This window comes from Zophobas morio, unplaced genomic scaffold, assembly GCF_036711695.1.
Source record: "Zophobas morio isolate AGI-343-1 ecotype UQ-CSIRO unplaced genomic scaffold, CSIRO_AGI_Zmor_V1 ptg000737l, whole genome shotgun sequence".
NCBI classification, from domain to species: domain Eukaryota; kingdom Metazoa; phylum Arthropoda; class Insecta; order Coleoptera; family Tenebrionidae; genus Zophobas; species Zophobas morio.
Genome location: NW_026972840.1, coordinates 22,753 through 40,800, shown reverse-complemented (window position 1 = coordinate 40,800; position 18,048 = coordinate 22,753). Strand labels below are relative to the sequence as shown.

The 18,048-nt window shown below is 37.7% G+C and overlaps 5 protein-coding genes across 5 annotated transcripts; 2 read left to right on the top strand and 3 right to left on the bottom strand.

The window, feature by feature from the left end:
* Positions 1-1,075: 1,075 nt before the first annotated feature.
* LOC135121839 (uncharacterized) lies at positions 1,076-3,687 on the bottom strand. Its single transcript, XM_064046120.1, has 18 exons — positions 3,684-3,687; positions 3,554-3,634; positions 3,385-3,506; positions 3,206-3,325; positions 3,033-3,140; positions 2,892-2,979; positions 2,688-2,833; positions 2,537-2,607; positions 2,405-2,477; positions 2,300-2,342; positions 2,176-2,245; positions 2,061-2,115; positions 1,864-2,010; positions 1,743-1,812; positions 1,622-1,690; positions 1,498-1,563; positions 1,354-1,446; positions 1,076-1,299 (listed from the first exon to the last, which is right to left on the bottom strand). The coding sequence occupies exons 2-18, from the start codon at positions 3,579-3,581 to the stop codon at positions 1,076-1,078; spliced, it is 1,593 nt and encodes a 530-aa protein (XP_063902190.1). The 5' UTR covers positions 3,582-3,634; positions 3,684-3,687.
* Positions 3,613-6,442, bottom strand: LOC135121840 (uncharacterized). Its single transcript, XM_064046121.1, has 17 exons — positions 6,381-6,442; positions 6,081-6,153; positions 5,930-6,026; positions 5,791-5,873; positions 5,613-5,697; positions 5,498-5,545; positions 5,297-5,447; positions 5,141-5,247; positions 4,973-5,069; positions 4,812-4,926; positions 4,691-4,749; positions 4,516-4,613; positions 4,381-4,450; positions 4,221-4,325; positions 4,014-4,138; positions 3,753-3,958; positions 3,613-3,696 (listed from the first exon to the last, which is right to left on the bottom strand). Exons 2-16 carry the CDS (start codon positions 6,128-6,130, stop codon positions 3,845-3,847), a joined length of 1,404 nt encoding a protein of 467 aa, XP_063902191.1. The 5' UTR covers positions 6,131-6,153; positions 6,381-6,442; the 3' UTR covers positions 3,613-3,696; positions 3,753-3,844.
* Positions 6,443-6,891: 449 nt separating this feature from the next.
* Positions 6,892-9,532, top strand: LOC135121843 (uncharacterized). Its single transcript, XM_064046124.1, has 14 exons — positions 6,892-6,974; positions 7,108-7,169; positions 7,354-7,613; positions 7,859-8,121; positions 8,181-8,247; positions 8,305-8,360; positions 8,414-8,466; positions 8,526-8,631; positions 8,689-8,787; positions 8,838-8,902; positions 8,955-9,057; positions 9,116-9,157; positions 9,215-9,306; positions 9,367-9,532. The coding sequence occupies exons 3-14, from the start codon at positions 7,421-7,423 to the stop codon at positions 9,407-9,409; spliced, it is 1,182 nt and encodes a 393-aa protein (XP_063902194.1). The 5' UTR covers positions 6,892-6,974; positions 7,108-7,169; positions 7,354-7,420; the 3' UTR covers positions 9,410-9,532.
* A 137-nt stretch (positions 9,533-9,669) lies between these two features.
* On the bottom strand, positions 9,670-11,079 carry LOC135121844 (exosome complex component RRP43-like). The gene is made up of 6 exons (XM_064046125.1): positions 10,996-11,079; positions 10,845-10,908; positions 10,410-10,529; positions 10,094-10,354; positions 9,919-10,038; positions 9,670-9,742 (listed from the first exon to the last, which is right to left on the bottom strand). The coding sequence occupies exons 1-5, from the start codon at positions 11,050-11,052 to the stop codon at positions 9,965-9,967; spliced, it is 576 nt and encodes a 191-aa protein (XP_063902195.1). The 5' UTR covers positions 11,053-11,079; the 3' UTR covers positions 9,670-9,742; positions 9,919-9,964.
* A 4,906-nt stretch (positions 11,080-15,985) lies between these two features.
* On the top strand, positions 15,986-17,339 carry LOC135121847 (uncharacterized). Its single transcript, XM_064046128.1, has 6 exons — positions 15,986-16,026; positions 16,075-16,157; positions 16,220-16,338; positions 16,588-16,726; positions 16,854-17,093; positions 17,281-17,339. The coding sequence occupies exons 1-6, from the start codon at positions 15,986-15,988 to the stop codon at positions 17,337-17,339; spliced, it is 681 nt and encodes a 226-aa protein (XP_063902198.1).
* Positions 17,340-18,048: the final 709 nt, after the last annotated feature.

Genomic DNA, 18,048 nt, shown 5'->3' with positions numbered 1-18,048 from the left:
ATATACGCTCCTAACTTAGTAGTTACGACCATGAAAAATATTGGGAGTATTTATACATTGGCATCTATTATTGAACTGAGCCTCATAAAGCCCTCCATTGGATATGTTTATTTTAACAAAAAAACGTTCGTATATATTTTAGGGAGGTAGCCTAAGGCCTAGTTTAGCTGCATACTATTATTGCGATAAATAGATAATCATTTTTTTATCAAGTAGAAGTTTCGAACGTAGTATGGCATGACTAACTTCAAAAAAGAAATCATTCTTCACGAAAAAGTTTATTTATTGAGTTTGTAAAGGGCTAAAAAACATAGCGAAAAAATTAAGTTTTTTCCTTGAATGTTTAACTGGTAAAAGCTTTTTTTTTAAAACGATTTTGACTTTTTAAAAATAATATCACCGGATAAATATAAGTTACTAAATAATGAATTTAGTTAGTGTCGCTCACCTTTTGGTCAAGCGAAGAGGACTCTCTTCAAACGTTGCTTTCACAGAAATTTAAATAATTTGAGGTATGTCATGTTTTTTTTTTAAACTTAAAAATGCTTTGGCTTTTGCTTACTTAAATTAATAAAGGAAGTTAAATCAACAACTTGTGACTAATTTTTTTGAGTAAGGTTTCAATACTAAATTCTGCATATTAAGCATAAATAGTTTGTCACATAAAACGTTGACTATAGCTTCAGTTAGATTATTAACAAATCGATTAACGACTAATGATTTGGCTGCGCCATAGCCGTATTATTAGGCATTACCTTTAAACATATGAGTATACGAAATAAACTTTGGATAAGACGGTTCAACAATGAATCATTGTTGACTTTAAATACAGCAAGGACACATTAGGCCATATGGCGTCCATTTTTCTTTAAATAATAGTAAAAAATGTTAAATGAACACGCTTATAATATGCATTAATAGCCTTTATAAACTTGTGAATATTTCTAAAAACTGCGTCGTCTAACAATTTTAAACATTTTTAAACACCTGTGGTTTCATAGTGGCAGGACAATAATTCCTTAGCGACAACGACTATAATTTTGAGTTAAAGCTTTATTATGTTTTAAGTGTACAGTCAACTTGACAAAAATTCCAGTACGTTAGCAGAAGTATCTTTTACAAGTTTCGCGGGGACAACATTCAGAGAATTTGGTGCAGAATTCGTACTTTTGAAAAAAGATCTTTTAAGAGCCGATTCTTCTCGAGCGTCCGCAAGGCTCGCCTGTTCGTTTGCAAACAGGGAATACAAATTTTGTATGGAAAGCTTACAGCCTTTAAACATGGTATCTTGTTTGTTGCCTGAGATAAGCTGAGTAAGAAAGAAAAGAAGGATGTTCAGTTTGTGCACCTTACCAACATAAATAACACTGCCAAACTCATAGCCGTCTACTCTTTCTTGAAAATATTGCATTAGAGAACCTTCCCCATACGAAAATAGAAGGATGCCTTTAAAAAAGGTAAAAAAAAGGGGGTAAAAAAAGCAGGAAGGTCGCATACCAGTCTGGCGGAGGTAGTCCAGCAGGACTGGCGCTTCCAGAAGAAGCCAGGCGGGAACATATATACCTAAAAGGTGTGATAATGGCCCGCTGGTAACACATACATGCAGTCAGATAGTATATACCTAACAAAGAATGGCTCTTCGCAAATAAAAGAGACTGATGAAGAGAGTCATCCTGATGAGCTGTTCTAGCTGGAGAGGAAATTATAGCTCTATAGAACCAGAGTTGCAGGTGCAAACTCGCCTGGGCTCGCCTGAATAAAAACGGGGAAGTTCGGCTGCTTCAAGTTCACCATCAAACAAACTGCTTTTACCTAAGTATATTCTATTAATGATATAGAGGATGAACTTTAAATAAAGCTCACATCTGAGGAGAAAATAAAGGAACGAGAGTTCCCAAATATAAGGATATAACTTAAGAGGGCATCAATGACCCCATCAAGCCTTGGAAAGGAAAGATTTTCATCTTGTTGCCCAAGGAAAAGGCAGATCCCAATACGAAGAGGAAAACGCTGTGGTATATTAAATGAATTGGTTTTTTGCAATGCCATGAAGCTTCTACTTGTAAAAGGTCATCAAGCTTATAGAAAGGCCGAGTGTGGCCCGTGTATAATTCACTAGTAAAATAGGCAATGGCGTAAGCAGGCGTAAAGAGGGTTGTTAAGATCCGCATTTACCAAAGCTCCTGGTATGTCAACGATGAAAAGGGGAGAGAAAGAACCTCGCCGGAACTAAGCGGGATCACAGCTGCAATGTAGCCAAAAGTAGGCCATTTAGAGTAGGTGACGAGGGAGAACTTACCGCGTGCGTCATCACTGACGACAAGGGAGCCATCCGCGAGAATCTGGGAGCGAGGGGCACCCAGAGGTGATAAATGCGACAAGTCATTAAATGGGGTCCGAATACCTTTAACTGCACTTTGATATATTCGGATTCCAAAGAAGTGAAAAAAGCCAGAGTGGAAGTACTACCATCAATACTAAATAAGATAATAACATTTATGGTACCCCGACGCTCTAACCAAAGATTACTGCCGACCTTTTTGCCTTGAGGTACTGTTTGTCTACGTAGTCCTTAACAGGCTCGTGCGGCAGGGAACCACGTAACGGCTTTTAAATGGTTACCATAGCACGCAAGGTACAATTTCTTTAGGAGTCACACGAGCTTACGACTAGTAACTAATACAAACCGGGTTGAGCCGCCAGTAAGACTTGCTTAACTGAAAAACTGAGGGGGGTAAGGAAGGCGTCCTCAAAGGGGTAATGACCATGTACTGAAATGTGACCGTCCCTAACATCTCGAGCTTACTGTTCATTAAAGCGCTCATTATAGTTCCTAATAAGAGGTGGAGGTAAGAAAGAAGCTACATGGGTTTAAGGGACACAGTATTCACCTTTCAAGTTTGCGAAAGAACTGGGAAGTACCATGGCGCGACCTACTAGTTCGGTGGACTGACTCCCGAAAACTGGCAGGACATCCAACTGTAGAATGTGGCGAAAAGAATGAGACCCTAGAGAGACGATTTGTAACGCACCTGCAAAGTCAAGTCTGAATAGTGATCCGCTTGGAAAGTAAAGCACTCCGTCGGATCCTGAATGGGCAATACAGCAAGTTGCGGTTTGGTATCGTTTTTACCATTGGCCTTTAAAGGACAATAAAGTTTCGGACCTTTAGCGCATTGCCATTAATAATGAAAGCAACACAGACCAAGCTTAGCACCAATCGCAGAGATAGAAAGTCATGCCACGAAGAATAAAACTTCACCGGCGAGTTACTGGGGTCAGCGTAATCGTGAACATCTACGCCTGTTTTTCCATGTGGCGTACGCTGCAGCGCAAAAAGGCAATTAAAGTTCTAAAAACATCTAATTATATTAATAGGCGCACCAGTTGTATGTTTAGCTGGAACTTGCCATTTAAATGGTTGTGTCCGTAACGGCGAAAGGGGATAGCGGGAGAAGACAAGCGTAACGGAGGCATCCTCCCGCTCGGTAGAGCACCAGAAACGTCTAATAAATAAGCAAGACAAGCACTAGTCGGGCACTGTTACGTTAACCATCACCATCGCCGCTTCGAGTATTCATATTAGTCTGAATGCTCGCTTCTTCTCCGGCGCCGGTCGCCTCAGAAGAGTTTGCTGGAGGAGAATAGTAAGTAGTCGCCAAGGGTAGTAAATACGCTGCAACTTCGATGTGGCCTCTGCGATGGAGCAATGTCCAATTAAACGTACATACCGCGACAACATCTTCTGCAACCTAAAGAGCGCATGGTCGCGTGGTGTCCAGCCTAGACCGTCAAGAAGAGCCACGGGGGCGTTTCCTGCACCCAACAGTGACCGTCATCAGGCCTAAAAATCCACGAAACAATAGAGAGGAAATGACTTTCCTTGCTCCACCAAAATCTTGACGCAAGACAGATGGCCGCGACTTGCCGCTTCAAATAACGGGCTCCACTTCGATAACTTATAATAGGCTAATAAAAACTATGCACATGAAAGTAGGAGCAAGGTTGTAAACCTTATCCACGTTGTCCACTCGAGCGTTACAGTTTAAAAGGGTCGCGCATATATCCGGGAAGCCATACCTGGAGCAGTAGTGCAAAGGAGTGAGCCCTTGGTCGTCCGCGTGGTTGACATCGACATCTATAGTCCAGAGGGGAGGGAAGAGTCAAGGCAAGTCAGCCAAATAAATAATTGAAAAAAAAAAAAGGATATGCTAGCGGGCCTCTTTGAATCAACAGGCCGACTATTTCGCGATTGCCGTAGATACAGGCTACCGCTAGAGGGGACATGTGGGTATTTGCTAGCCCAAAATATTGTTCTTCATTGCCTTTAACCAGTAAGCCAAGTAAATATATATTGAAAGGGGAGACGGGTCAAACAACCTTTGTCCAAAAGCATGATAGAGCAGTTTGTCCAACCATGTGCAATGGAATAAAACAACGGCGTATTTCCCTGTTTATAAAGATTATCGTAAGTTCGGGTTATAAAGAGATGCGTGGAGGTTAGGTATAACGCGCCTCGCAATCCTGCGCCGCCAAGTCGGGATCCCGAGAAAGCAACAGAGCCAAGACTGCTTCATTGCCGGTCATTGCGGCGTAGTGCAGAGGTTGCCTCCCTTCGCCGCATTTCCAATATAAAAATTACTTTGTCAGACTAGTTTAAAATTTAATGCAAAGGTAAAATAAAAGTCACCATTGACGTCGCTAACGTGCACACTGGCGCCTTTTTCTAGTAAAAAGTTCAGTGTCTTTCTACAAAAACAAAGGGAAAAACATTGTAAGCGCAGATTTTCTTAAATTTTATAGGGCACTACATTTGAAGGTGAATAACAGCCTTATGCAAGCCTGTCCGACCATTTCTGTCAGTAGTGTCCACAGATACAAAACCGCTTTTTAACATCAGTTCAATGACGTCGTGGTATTCAGGCCCTAAAAAAATGATAAGTGGCGGATTGCTGTAGTTCGCTTATGAGACCTTCATTGCACGCTCTCACGAAAGGAGGCCCCAATAAATAAGCAAAGGAATCCTGATTGCCTGTATTTCCTTGTTCGCTGCACTGCTGAGAAAGTTCCTATATGCCCCGCCCTTACAGGATAAGAGGGCCGCCGGGCAGAAAGGGAACAAAAGACGATTAAATAAAACTTTGAGGAAGTCCTCTATGCTCTCCAAATCATGGCCGACTACCGCGGACATAAGCCTTCGGGATTCCAGCCCTCGCCCTTGCACTCCCCTATTCTCTTTCGAGCGCACTAAAAGACTAGTGATTGCGCGAAGAAAAACTTATTCAAAAGAAAAAACAGTTGGCAAGGCGATCTGCTAGAGAAGAGAGATAAGAGTCTATAGAGGCAGCCAGTTTGTCCAAGACGGAGTGGTTAGTGCAGAAAGGCTGCAGGTAAACTTTGTGGCCAAGGTAGATCTCTTGGGTCTTCTGGCTTAATTTCTTGTCGTGCTAAAAAATCTGTGCGATACATAAGTGAACAAAAAACACAATTATATAACCTTCTTAAGTATTTTACGGAAACCAACGCGATTTAACTCCACAAAATCCTAAAAAAAAAAAAAGGAGGCGGCCTTAAAAAAAAAACTCCAGATTTGAAAGTTTATTAAAAGATACTTTAAGAAGAGAAAGTTCGCTTTTAAGCTGCGCAAATCCAACTTCCAAAGAACGAATACCCAAGAGATCTCTACATTCCTTTTGACTAATAAAAATAAGTTTATTTCCGTTAAGGTAAAAACAAAAAAAAATGACAAAAAACTTAATAAACTTAATAATGCAAAGCTTTAATTATAACCTTAAAAACGCTTTGGCTCTTCGAATAGCGCTTCCCAAACGTTTCTCTAGATTACTTAGCTCTCTTACATAAAAATTAGAAACCTTTTCATAATATTTTTAGTGACTTTAATATAGATTTCGTAAACGGGTAATGATACTTTGTCCAGGTCCCTATCCAAAACAAAAAAAAAGACTTCGTTGCCGTTCCTTGAAGATTTTATTAACTTTTTTAAGCCTTTATAATCTATATAATATCTATAAACGAAAATAAATTAAATTTTGTAAGACAACTCTAATGTATCATAAGACCTGGCCCAAGGAGGATAACGCTGCACAAGTAAAGTTTTACCAAATTTCATTAGTGTAACTTAATTAGTAAGGGCTGCTAAGATTTATCAGTAAATAGTTAAAAGTTTAAAAGTTGAAATAAAACGTGTGCCCGATCTTCATCGAAAGCAATAACATAATAAAGTTCTTAACCCTAACCACCCTCTCCTTATAGGTTGGCAATTTACTTGTGCACAATGCATTATGCTAAAGCTTGTATTAATAATTTTCCGCAAAGTAATATAACTTTTTAATATATAGAAAAAAATTTATTTTTGTAACCTTAAGCTTGGGAGGCTTCGCTCTCCTAAGCTCTTTCTGACTTAAAATATTACTAGATTTCTTTTGGCAAGCGTAAGGGGGTAGAGCTAGAAAAAACCCTGATAAGGATGCAAAAGAGCATTATTGTGACCATGGACACAGCCTTTTATGTTCCACGCTTGAACTGGTGCTTGCAAAGTTCTAAGTATATATAGAAACTATAATTTTTCCAGCACTCAATAAAGATATAATTATGATAATGAGCTCTTGTCATAAAAATTATTATAGTTGCTACTTTTTTGTAAGTTAACAAAAATAACGGAAAATTAGCCTGTTAAAGTTGTTTTTCCCTAACGAGTGATCTTTCCCACGTGGGCCTCACCCAATTTAGGCCATACAGTAAGGGTTATTTTTGAAAATGTTTGTTCTGTTTATACTTATCTTTTTATTCTTTAAAGTGAACGTCTTTATATAAACAAGTTTTTCTTTGAGATTGCGATTATGATAGAATACGAAAATGAGGAAGAACTTGATTTTGGTGCTGACTTAATTGAGGGAGATTTATCCACTAATCTTTTCGAAGAAAGTCAAAAAGATAATACTTCGTTAATAAAAGTTGTTTATAAAAATAAATTTTCCTTGTTTTTATAATAATTATATATATAATTTATTATAATTATCATTAAACATACAAAGTTTATTTGTAAAGATGTCCTAAATTTTTGTAAGACTAGACTTCTTTTTATAGGAAAATTTTCAAGTTGCAGATAATCTCAAAGAAAATCTTCCCAAACATCTTACGATAAAGAAGTTAGATGCTTTTTTATATTTTATACTGTTATATCTGATTTTTTATATAAAAATTTTAAGAAGAGTTATTAGAAGCCAATCTTTTAATTTATAAAGTATAAATCTGTTATTAAGTTTTATGTAATTTATATTGATATTATTTTATTATATAAAATAACAAGTATGTAAATTATTTACTTAATAGAGTCACTTCCAAAGAATTTCAACCAAATTCTGACGTTCAAAGTTTTCTAAGTGAAAACAATACTGAAATGATAAATAATGTTCAACTCGCTACTGGCTACAGTTCTGAGCTCAGAAAAATTTCTCCTCCGAAATTTTATTATAAAGAACAATTAGAAGAAAAGAATTTAGTGAAAATTCCCTTTAAAGATAGATCCGGACATAGACCCCTTAGGCGGCCCTTTTCAGCTGTACACTATCATTCTACTTCCAGAGAAGGAGGTTAGTCTGGGGTAGATCTCATCTTTAAAGCATATAACACTCTGTTCTGAAGCCCTTTTAAAGAATAGATTGTACGAAGGTGATTATAACACGTAATAGTACTATTGTAGTAAGCAATTATTACAAAAACCTTATAAATAACTATTATTGAAATTAGCTAATAGCTTTTAACAATGCTATCATAGTAACTAAAAAAGGGAACATGTGTATTTTGTTTGAATGCTTCTAAATTCTGTACTGAGCAGGGAGCTTGTTACCTATGGCCTTCCCGTTAGCCAGACCGCCCCCGTTGCTGCCCTTGGTTGTGCCGGGGCTCCCTTCCCCTTTTCTTCCCAGGCCCCTATTGGTCTATTCTCGCCCGTCAGCGTGTGACCTACGACCGGGTTCCGGTCACTATTCCCCGCGCGGTCGGTCTAATCAAGGCTGGCTTGCCCGGCCTCCTGTCTGTGTGGCTCCCATTTTCTTTGATTATCCGCTGGAGCGGGTGTATCCTGCCGAGTTGCCTCGAGTAGGCTTCTATTGGAGCTGAGTAGCAATATCTATTATACGCACTCCATTATATCACAGAAGCTACAGTATGAAATGATAATGCGTGGGGAAAACAAGGATAGAGGCTATTTATTACATAAAACAGGTGTGCTAGCATTCTGCAATTTTTTTTTACTATGTTCTGCTACCTGCTTTCGTAAAGGTTACCCTGAAGATTCTAATGATACCCATTTTATCAACAGAGAAAGGCGCCCTTGGGTTTATTAATTATTGTTTATTATTTGTTAAACCAGATTAAATATAACAAACAGCGGTCGGGAAGATTAAAGCTCTCAAGTAATAAAAAAGTTTCTGAGCGTTACGGGTGTGAAGCACATTATTTGCTGAAATAATATTTACGAGAATTTATGTGAACTTTCATAGTTCTGTACCTGGAGCACGTAGCCCTTACGTTAACCCCCGATTTCTTAGAATTGAACGCGCGCACGATTTAAATTTTAGATATGGAAAGAGGCGCCCTTACGAGGACGTGAGGCTTTTTTGCGATCGGCACATAATAAGTAGTAATAAATCACTTCTTTATTAGCAAGAAGAACACGTAACCCACAATGGCAAGCGCTTCCGCAGGGAAGACAGCGCGCGCCGAGATAAACAAATTTTTAAGCGAAAAAAGTTTAGGGAAAAAGTATAACTGCGCCCCCTTTTAGTTTTTTAAATCGCTAAACTTTCAATAAGCCTCCTACCAGACCTGAAGTCAAAAAATATAGGAGAAGCTGTAGCCCCCAAAATGGAATCAAGCGGTCAGAGCAGGAATTTTTTATGCGCATGCATAATTAGGTAACCTGGCAATAGAGCTGCTAAGAAAAACGGAGAAGTGTCCACTACAACAAAATTATTGAAGGACAGTGATAAACGTTCAGTCACTGTCGCGAACCTTTCTGCCGCTACAAGCCCCGTATTTCTCAGTATTTTACCAAAATTGATTAATTGCTGATAACATTAACGCCCAATAGACAACTTTAAAGAAAATGCTGAGTTCTGTGGGAATAGTTGAGGTTCTAGTGTTTTAACCCTACCGAATTATTCTTTGAAAGTGAATTAATACTCTTAAGCATGTTAAATTTTGCGACGATCCTGAAATAAAAGTAACTGCTACATTTGCGGAAAGCAGAGGGGCTCTCGCTTGTCGACGTCGATATCACAAGTTTCGTACTATAGCGAGGCATCACAAATTTACTTATTTAACAACTCTGCTTTGCTATAGGCATCTCCTAGACGGACGAGTGATCACCGTAACGTTACATTAAGGCCTTTAGAGAAGCCCTGATTTCCTTTGTAACTGCTACACAGCACTTAATTAAGAGAGTAATAAAACAAAAGTATTGGAGGGAGAACCACAGAGATATTGTAATCAACCAATAGGCGGTGGGTGTTCCTCCCGTTCACTACAAACCATTGGATAAACGTGCAAGTATCGCTGATAGGAACTATCAAAGATTATTTTGATAAGATCCTCGCTGACAGGGATTCCTCCGAGTTTTTGGAGATGGTGCACTTTTCCGTCTTTGCCTCTCGTAATGGTGACGGTGAAATCCGCCATCAACAGTTCATTTTTAGTGGGGTCCGCGATTATAAATTCCCTAGAGTTTAATTAAATATTAAACAGTTCTGAAAAAGACTAGCACTAATGCTGACAATAAATATTTTACTACAGTTTATAGTTAAAAATAGCGAAGTTGTTAGTTAAATAAGTGTAAACAAGTAAGTAGTAATTGTAATAAAAACAATGACAGTTAGATAGAATAGCAATTATTACTTGTTTACTAAAGAAAAGGTAGAGGACACTAAAAAGTCATTAATTTTTAAAGGCGAGCCGTTTTTGTATTAATTTGAGGAACATCCGAAGAACCCTTTGAAACAAGTTGAGGTAACTTGACTATTTTCGCCAAATTAATAAAATATTTTTTAAAGAACTTTTTTTATATTCTTACCGCTCTGTAAAGCACTTTGAAAAGCCATCATCACTGCATCCTCTAAAGCACCGTCGTCATCCAGACACGTGATGTCGGCGTACAATACCCAAACGATTTCTTTCTCAACGATGCACAGTTGATTCAAGTCCACCACTATACTGGCTTTGTTACCCGTTGCGAGCACTCTTTGCACTATAAGATTTGTAAGGTGAGCCGCATAGTCTGTAGCTTGTTTCCTATTTTTAGAGGAGCAGACAGGCGAGATGACGACTGCAGGCACTACGTGGTTGTTTATTCCAGTCAAACGAGCTGCGCTTTGATAAAAGCGTGCTACCAATAAATCCTTGCTTTGGATGCCTTTCAGTGGGCGGGGCAAACTTAGCCTGCACACTACACATCACTGATGTATTCCCTATGCGCACAACAGAAGAGCCAACTGCAGATTCAAAACAATCTAAAGTCAAATCAAACATATAAAAGTTATATCTTTAATATTTAGATACTTGGAAAGACACATACAGTAAGCAACCATATATCACTTGTTAACATTCGGGTTTAATTAAAAAACCCACTAAGGAAAAAAACCAGAACGAATTCTAGGTGTTGCCAAACGGCCCCTGCACGCAATAACCTTTATATATCCGTGGTTCACTTAACTTTATTAAATACGATAATCCTTCTAGTTAAATAGAATGGAAAGCTTATTAAACGGCATTCACTACTATAAAAACACAATATCTAATATTTTAGTAGGCTACAATAAAATCACCTATTTCTACTCCCGTTTCCCTAAATTCCATAAATTTTCGGCCATCAGGGCGTATATTTTTTCTCTGTTATAAATATCAATAAATTCTATAAAAAAAAAGTATTTATACTTAACGATTTGATAATATAGTATTTACAATAGTGATTATTACTAAAAATTGGTTATAATATTCCGTTGGATGGACTTTTCTAAAAGTTTCTGCCTGCATTAAATTACCGAATACTTAGGCGCTTCCTTGGCCTTTCCCTGCAGTAGAACAAATAGTTTAAGATAACAAAAGACATTCCTTTCTTAACGTACAAAAGTACTATTAAGACTTAGAATAAGCACGTGCTTAGTTGTGGGGAGAAGGGTAGGAAGGCGAAGGACTGTTTTAATTTAGGAAGTGGGCTGAGACCGATGGAGAGTTGACTCCCTACTCCTTGAGCTTAGCACATTAAACCACCTTTTGCAAACAATACAGTCATTTTTTGCAGGAGCCTAAACAATAATAACTACATCTCCTCCTTTTTTAGGGAGACTGAAGCGCCCGAAGTAGTGCCTTGCTCTCGCGAGAAATGACTGGATACCGAAAAGTATTAGGTTCTACCCTTTATCCATAAGGGAAAAACCGCTAGAAGACAACTTAAAATGTGTAGGGATTGCCCCTCAATGCTGCTGACGGTTTTATAGTCGATCCCCGCTTTTAGTGTGTAGGAAACCGCCTACCAGACAAAAACCTTCTGTGCAAAGTAGTCAAGGTTAATATCGAGCTTGTTCAATATTGTCGAGTGACCCTTAAGCTAATAATAAATTTTTACCACTCATAAAAAGGGGCACCCACCTGTAAGGAAATTATTTAGCGAAGTATCAAATTCTAATAAATCACAAAAAGTGGTTATTGAAGCTAATAAAATAAGAAATGAATGGATAAACGTTGTTACAATTGATATAGTGATAGTGTGTTTCTGATGACAAGCCCAAAGTTTACATTAAATCTCAGAGATGAACGTCCTTTATTAAGAAATTCCATAATTAAGACAAAATTAAGCAACAAGCGCATTTTATTTCTGAAAGCCAGATCAACATCAGAAAAAAACTCGATCAGCTTTTCTTTCTCAATTGGATCAAGTGCGCGTAAATTTACATATTCATAAAAGGGATTTCAAATCCATAGTTTTCCATTAGATGGAGCGGAACTAATTTTAATGTCTTCCTCTCGTACGAGACTATCCCAAGGAGTCAGTTCTTTTTAAAAAAAATTCCTTTTATTTATTAACGTAAAAATATTGGAGAAGACCCCTGAAAAGAAAATAGTAAAGTTCGTTCATGAGGTTATCTATGCCCGCCATGTACGCGAGCTTAACCGCTCACTCCTCCTTAAACAAAGTTTCTACTAGGTCAGAATTATATTCTCGCAGAGATTGATTTACTTCTTCCCTTAGTTCAAACTAGAGTGCAAAAACTCTTTCTTTCGATAAACAACTTTCTTCCCCTTGGCATGGGATATGTGGGTGATGTGAGTCCATTCTCTCAAGCAGTGTCTAGAACAATCTTGAGCTAGTAGCTCAAAGTTTCTGGGGATCATGCAGTGTTTGAACAAAAACTTCTAGGTGATCAGCTTCTATCATTTTCCCAATTACCCCTTGAGCTACCAAACTCATGTTCGCAGCACCCACCGTGCGCACACCGACGCAACCACCCCAGTTTAAGCCCCTGTGCTTGGAAAATATATAGATTATTAGATATCTCTGAATTAGTGATCCGTCCAGGTAACTTTAGTCTTCATCATGCACTATACCGCACGGAGCAATAAGAGAGCATGGTTACTCCCACAGTTGATTAATCAAGTTTACTCGCAAAACACCTTATTTCTCAATTCCCTCTACAATCTGCCTTTTAATATCATTGACCATGTCAACAATTTTCCTCTTAGCAACATTTTTGGAAAGCGGTATAGCCTCTGAATTTTGAGTGACTTGAGAACCCAAAATTTCTCATGCAATATTTAATATTCAAGACTTCACGAACTCTTTTATAGTAAACAGTTATTTCGTTTAGCTTTTTAAAGAGCAACTAAATAAGACGCTTGAAGCAGCGACTAGTCATTAGTCGTCATCGTTTTCATTTTACTTTTCTGAAAGTTCATTTGGTCGCATAATTGTTCAGAAAATCTAGTGGCTTATTAGTAAATTAGTACGCTTCGAATGCAAGTGACGAGCCAGTTTGACGACCCCATAACGCCAATGGAAAGAACTTTCGTAGTTCTCTGCCAGGGGCTACAATGAAACCAAGCTTTAAAATATTCCTTATCAGTTTGCCTAACGAAGTTTTTGTTCTATTGGTTTGTATTGCGCATTTCGAAGAATCAAAATATTTTTATATATAAAGTACTAGTTCTTGGCATACTTTCGGAACACTGATTTTCTTATTAGTACTTTTGCCTCCATTAAGTTAGAAGATTTTGCCTGTTTGATCTTTTTAAACCATCTTATAAGATTTAAAGGTATTTATCAACCAGGTCATAATATTAATTAAGCAAAACGCACGAGCTCGATACAATACGTAATTTGTGACCCGATATTGAACCAATCTGTTCTATAGATTGAGGCCTTAGCACACAAAGGCTAAGAAAACTACGGTGCGCAAGCGGAACAAAAGTGTTCATTGTTATAGCAATGTATTGCTACAGGCGTTAATAACATTCAATTGCTGCTTACCAATATTCCTTTTCTAAGGAGGGTGCGCAGCTAGGATTAGCTTAACGAGTCATTTGCGCCAATAACAAGATCAAATGAGTCATTTAAATAGTATATATATTAACAAGAAACAGCAGCAAAATATAAAGAATAATAATAATACATATATCTGTAGCATAATATATTTTATAACTTTTAGAGATTACTAAAATTAATTGTAATCTTGGCCATGACACCCCCTCAAACAGGTCTATAAATTATTTGGGCAGCAAGTAAATTATTAGAGTGGCTACTGGTCCTAGTAACTTAGTTCCCAAAAAAAGTATTCCGGGATAATCTTTATCTTTCTTTATCTTGCACACAAAGCATGGGAATTCGCGCCACAAGATCTAGCAAGGGTTTTCAGCTTTATTTTATTTAGTCGAATTAATTTTAATTGCAACGAAAGCATTTTCTAAATCGTTCATGATTATACCTGGGCTTTAGCACGAACGGCAACTTAAGGCTTGCCCCCCAAAATTAGAGCTATGTTACCTTTTTAATATTTGTTAGTTAATAACTATTATAGAACAATAATTGCTACCATAATTCTTAGAGTGATAATTAAATTTGTTGCCTGAGCCAGGCCCAATACGTTTTTCTTCTTCCTCTTGCTCACTTGCTTTTTTTTCTTATTTTTATTTTATATATTCTAATTACTTTTAACTTTTATTTAGTTTACTTTTTTTTTATTTTTATGAAAATAATTATAAATTATTTTTTCTTTTTTTTTTTTTGCTTGGTCTTGTTTATATATATTTATAGATAAAATTTTTAATCATGATGTTCAGCTTTAATTTTATAGAATTTTCTGGAGATAACTATTGGTATGGGAAAGCTGGATTTCTTGCACTGGCTTCCGAATTGGGCTGTAATTGGGTTTACTTGCGTAAAGGCCCTGTTTCAACCGATCCGGCATTTACCTCTGGTTAGAAGTTGAAGGCACATAATATTTTGGGCTTTGTCCATGACGCTCAAAATCCATGTGCCACGTAAGTACTACCCTCTTCTCCTGCTGAAGCATGGAACTCGTAACTAAGTGAATAGAGTGAAAGTCAACTCAGAACATTTTTATGCTAAAAAAGAGCTTATATAACTTACAACTTGAAAATTTTGGCAGTGTGCGAGAATATGTTAATCAAATAAGGTTTATTAATAGCCAGTACAGTAATGTGTTTGGAAAAAAGATTTCTGACATGGACAATAATCTCTTTTCTGAGAAGGCTTTCAAAATAATACAGCATCGTCATTGACATAATAGAGTCCCAGGTTAACCCTACTTTTCAAGCTGCCGTTGCGTTCATATCAGACAAGGAGCATAAACTAAAGATCTCTTTGGAAGATACAGTGATGAAGGCCAGTATTGTATCCGCTTCGAAGCCTAATTGAAAAGGAGCAGGATTATGCTGGTTTGCAAGAACAATTTTCTGAGCGCGTCTGCCCTATTTGTAAATTTGTTTGCGAAGGTCTCTTACAAAACTGTCGAAGCGCCAACCTCGTTGTATTAACTTTATTAATTGTAAGTACAAAACTACTATTACTTAGTCTTATATTCAATTTACTATAGTTCTTATTGTGAAGGACTATCTCTATTCATTTAAAAGCAAGCCTTATGGTGGCTTACGTAAAGTGATTTTAGCGGATGGTGGTGCAAGTTTATTTATTCACAGACTAGTTTATTACCTCTTTAACGCCACTTTTAACACCCATTATAACAGCCGGCGGAAACATCATATATGCGACCTCTTAAGGCGTTGTTAATACACTCGGACTAAGGTTACTAGCCTATTTTGCAAAGACCTTAAATCTAATCTTTAGTCGGTTAGTAACCTTACAAAATGGGTATACTGTCCGGTTTAACAGCGAAAAACTGGTTTAACTAGTGGGAAGAAGGTGAACATTCCTTTCCCTCGACACAGATATGAGTAAAGCTTGGATATTTGGCAATGTAGACTAGGTCAAATTTCTGAAAAAGTCGTTCTAACTATGCCCAAAAATAAATTGGTTGACAACCTTGATACGATTTAAAGTCATTCTATTGGTTCTATCTGTGAAAATGACAACTGGGCAAGTGTAAGAGAACAGTTTTTTTTAAAAAGGCCAAGCATAAGGCAACTAGTGCATTTGAAACTTTGCAATTTTAAGTCAGAGAGCCCGTCAAACCAACTGCGTTAGGAGGTTATACATATGCTATATGTTTTATATGTGTGTACAGTGGTTATAGAACATGGTACTTAATGAAATATTGGAGTGAAGCTCTCCGCATAATGTTAAACTTCATAGACGCAATAGTGAAACCAGTAAGATGTGGTCCCATAAACCTACACTGACAACGCTAAAGAATTTCCTCTAAATTTCTTATTGATAAGTTAATGAGTAGAGGAGTCATAGTAACTTACACGTCCCCATACACTCCGCAAAGAAATGGAGTTGCTGAAAGAAACAATTAGACGTGATTTAGCATTGTAAGAGCCATACTAGTCTCCGGTCTATCCAAGCTATTGTGGGGTAAGGCTCTTCTACACTGCCTTTATTCTTAATAATATTACGTCATCTTTACCGCCTCAACTGCACATGCACTACTGGCGGAGCGAAGGTCAGGCATGAAAAAGTTTCGCTTTTCACTGTCACAAATTATTAATCCAAATTCACTCAAAGTCGTATTCAGCAGGGATGTTCTTTTTAACGAAAGTGTCGTTTCCAAAGATGTATCCGTTCATGGTCGGAGAGTAACTCCCTGCACGTACTTGACAGGAGTTCGACCGCAGCCAACACAGGTAGAGATGTCGAGTCAATGCAACTGCGTCAAATCCAAAAATTAGCCACTGTAACCATTCACCATGTGCCAACCTTTCTTCCAGCAATATAGACACTTAAAATGACGTTGGTATGAAATCATTGGTGGTAAACGCACCAGAGCTGGTGCGAGTGGTACTAACCCAAACTTTGTAAATCTGATAAAATATTGGCACCACCTTATTAACTCAAGCTCTAACGACTAATGCGCGCGCTATTGCCTCGGCAAGGACTCTTGCTGGAAACGATGGATAGCGACTATAAGTCGGGGTGGTTATATGCTATTAATCAGGAATTCTCTTGTCATTCCAAAAACTGCGCTTGGATCCCCGCCGTACTGCCAAAAGGCTGAAAAAGAGTCAGTTGCAAGTGGGTCTTAAAAGTTAAAAGCAACCTTGACGGCAGCGTCAAAAAATTTAAATCCTGAATTTGTGCTGAAGGTTTTACTTAAGTATATGGGGAAGATAATCCGGAAACCTTTAGTCTTGTTACGAAGTTAAAGACTGTAAGGCCTTTTATCTGTTTAGCTGCCTCTATAGGATGGAGGTACTACAGTTTGACGTAGACGGTGCATTTACAATCCCAGCATTAAAGGAAGAAATTTATACGGAAGTTCCGCAAGGGGTGGAAGTTGGCAAGCAATATAATTGTGTTAGATTGCTAAAATCAATTCCTGGGTTAAGACAATCTAGTTTAAATTGGAATGTAACCATGCACGGTGACTTGGTTCAGTCTGGTTGTTTTTTTCAATGTCAAGCGATTCTTGTTTAAACATAATGAAAAAACACGGTGAATTTATTATGCTTATAATTATTTGTTGAGGACTGTTTAGCTGCCTGTAAGAACAAAGCCTTTAGCGACGAAGGGGTATCTTACGAATAATATAAGGGTTGAGAGTCATTGATTTCTTTGGAGAGTCGCAGGTCGCAAGAAGTTGACTCAGTCGGGTCAGAGACGTGCGGATCGAAAGATCTACTCTTAAAAATGGTAAAAACTCGTCGGTTACTTTAGTCCTTCGGCAGGTTCTATCTTACCTTATGGTGCAATGTTTAGCTGACTAAAGCTGACAAGCTTGTCACGGGAACTTTGAGCTGTAGCGACTGACTATTGTCGTCTTAGTAGCTTGCTCGCTTCGAGCCTCGCGTTGGGTACTAGCATCGCCTTTCGAAGCGGTTTTAAATCTAATTTGCTTAGAAAGATCTGTTGACGTTAACTCAAACACTAGTCCAACAGTTAACGAATACAGCTAAGTTTCTAAATTAAGCTTTTTTGGTGTTAGTAACAAAAACGAACGCAGACGAAAGGAATGATTTAGCAATGAGTGGTGACTACCATACACAATTCCCCGATCCGAGGATGCAAACTTAATCAGACTTGTCCTATTAGGTATAAAATAGTGCTAGTGCTATATATACATGTATGTTTACAGGTGCAATCTTGTGTCGTTCTCATATATGTATATATAGTACTAGGACTATGTATAGTCCTAGTACTATATATGCTCCGGCGCAGCTCCCGGTGAGATAGCATTAAAATTCTTGGGAAAGTTTTTGGGTTTTAGGGATGAACGTTGTTTATAATGACGCTGGAATTTTTATTATTCAATATAAATATATTAATGACATCCTAACAAGATTTAACCTGAATGACGCAAATTCACTTAGAAACATCAGCTTAATCGAAGAAGACAT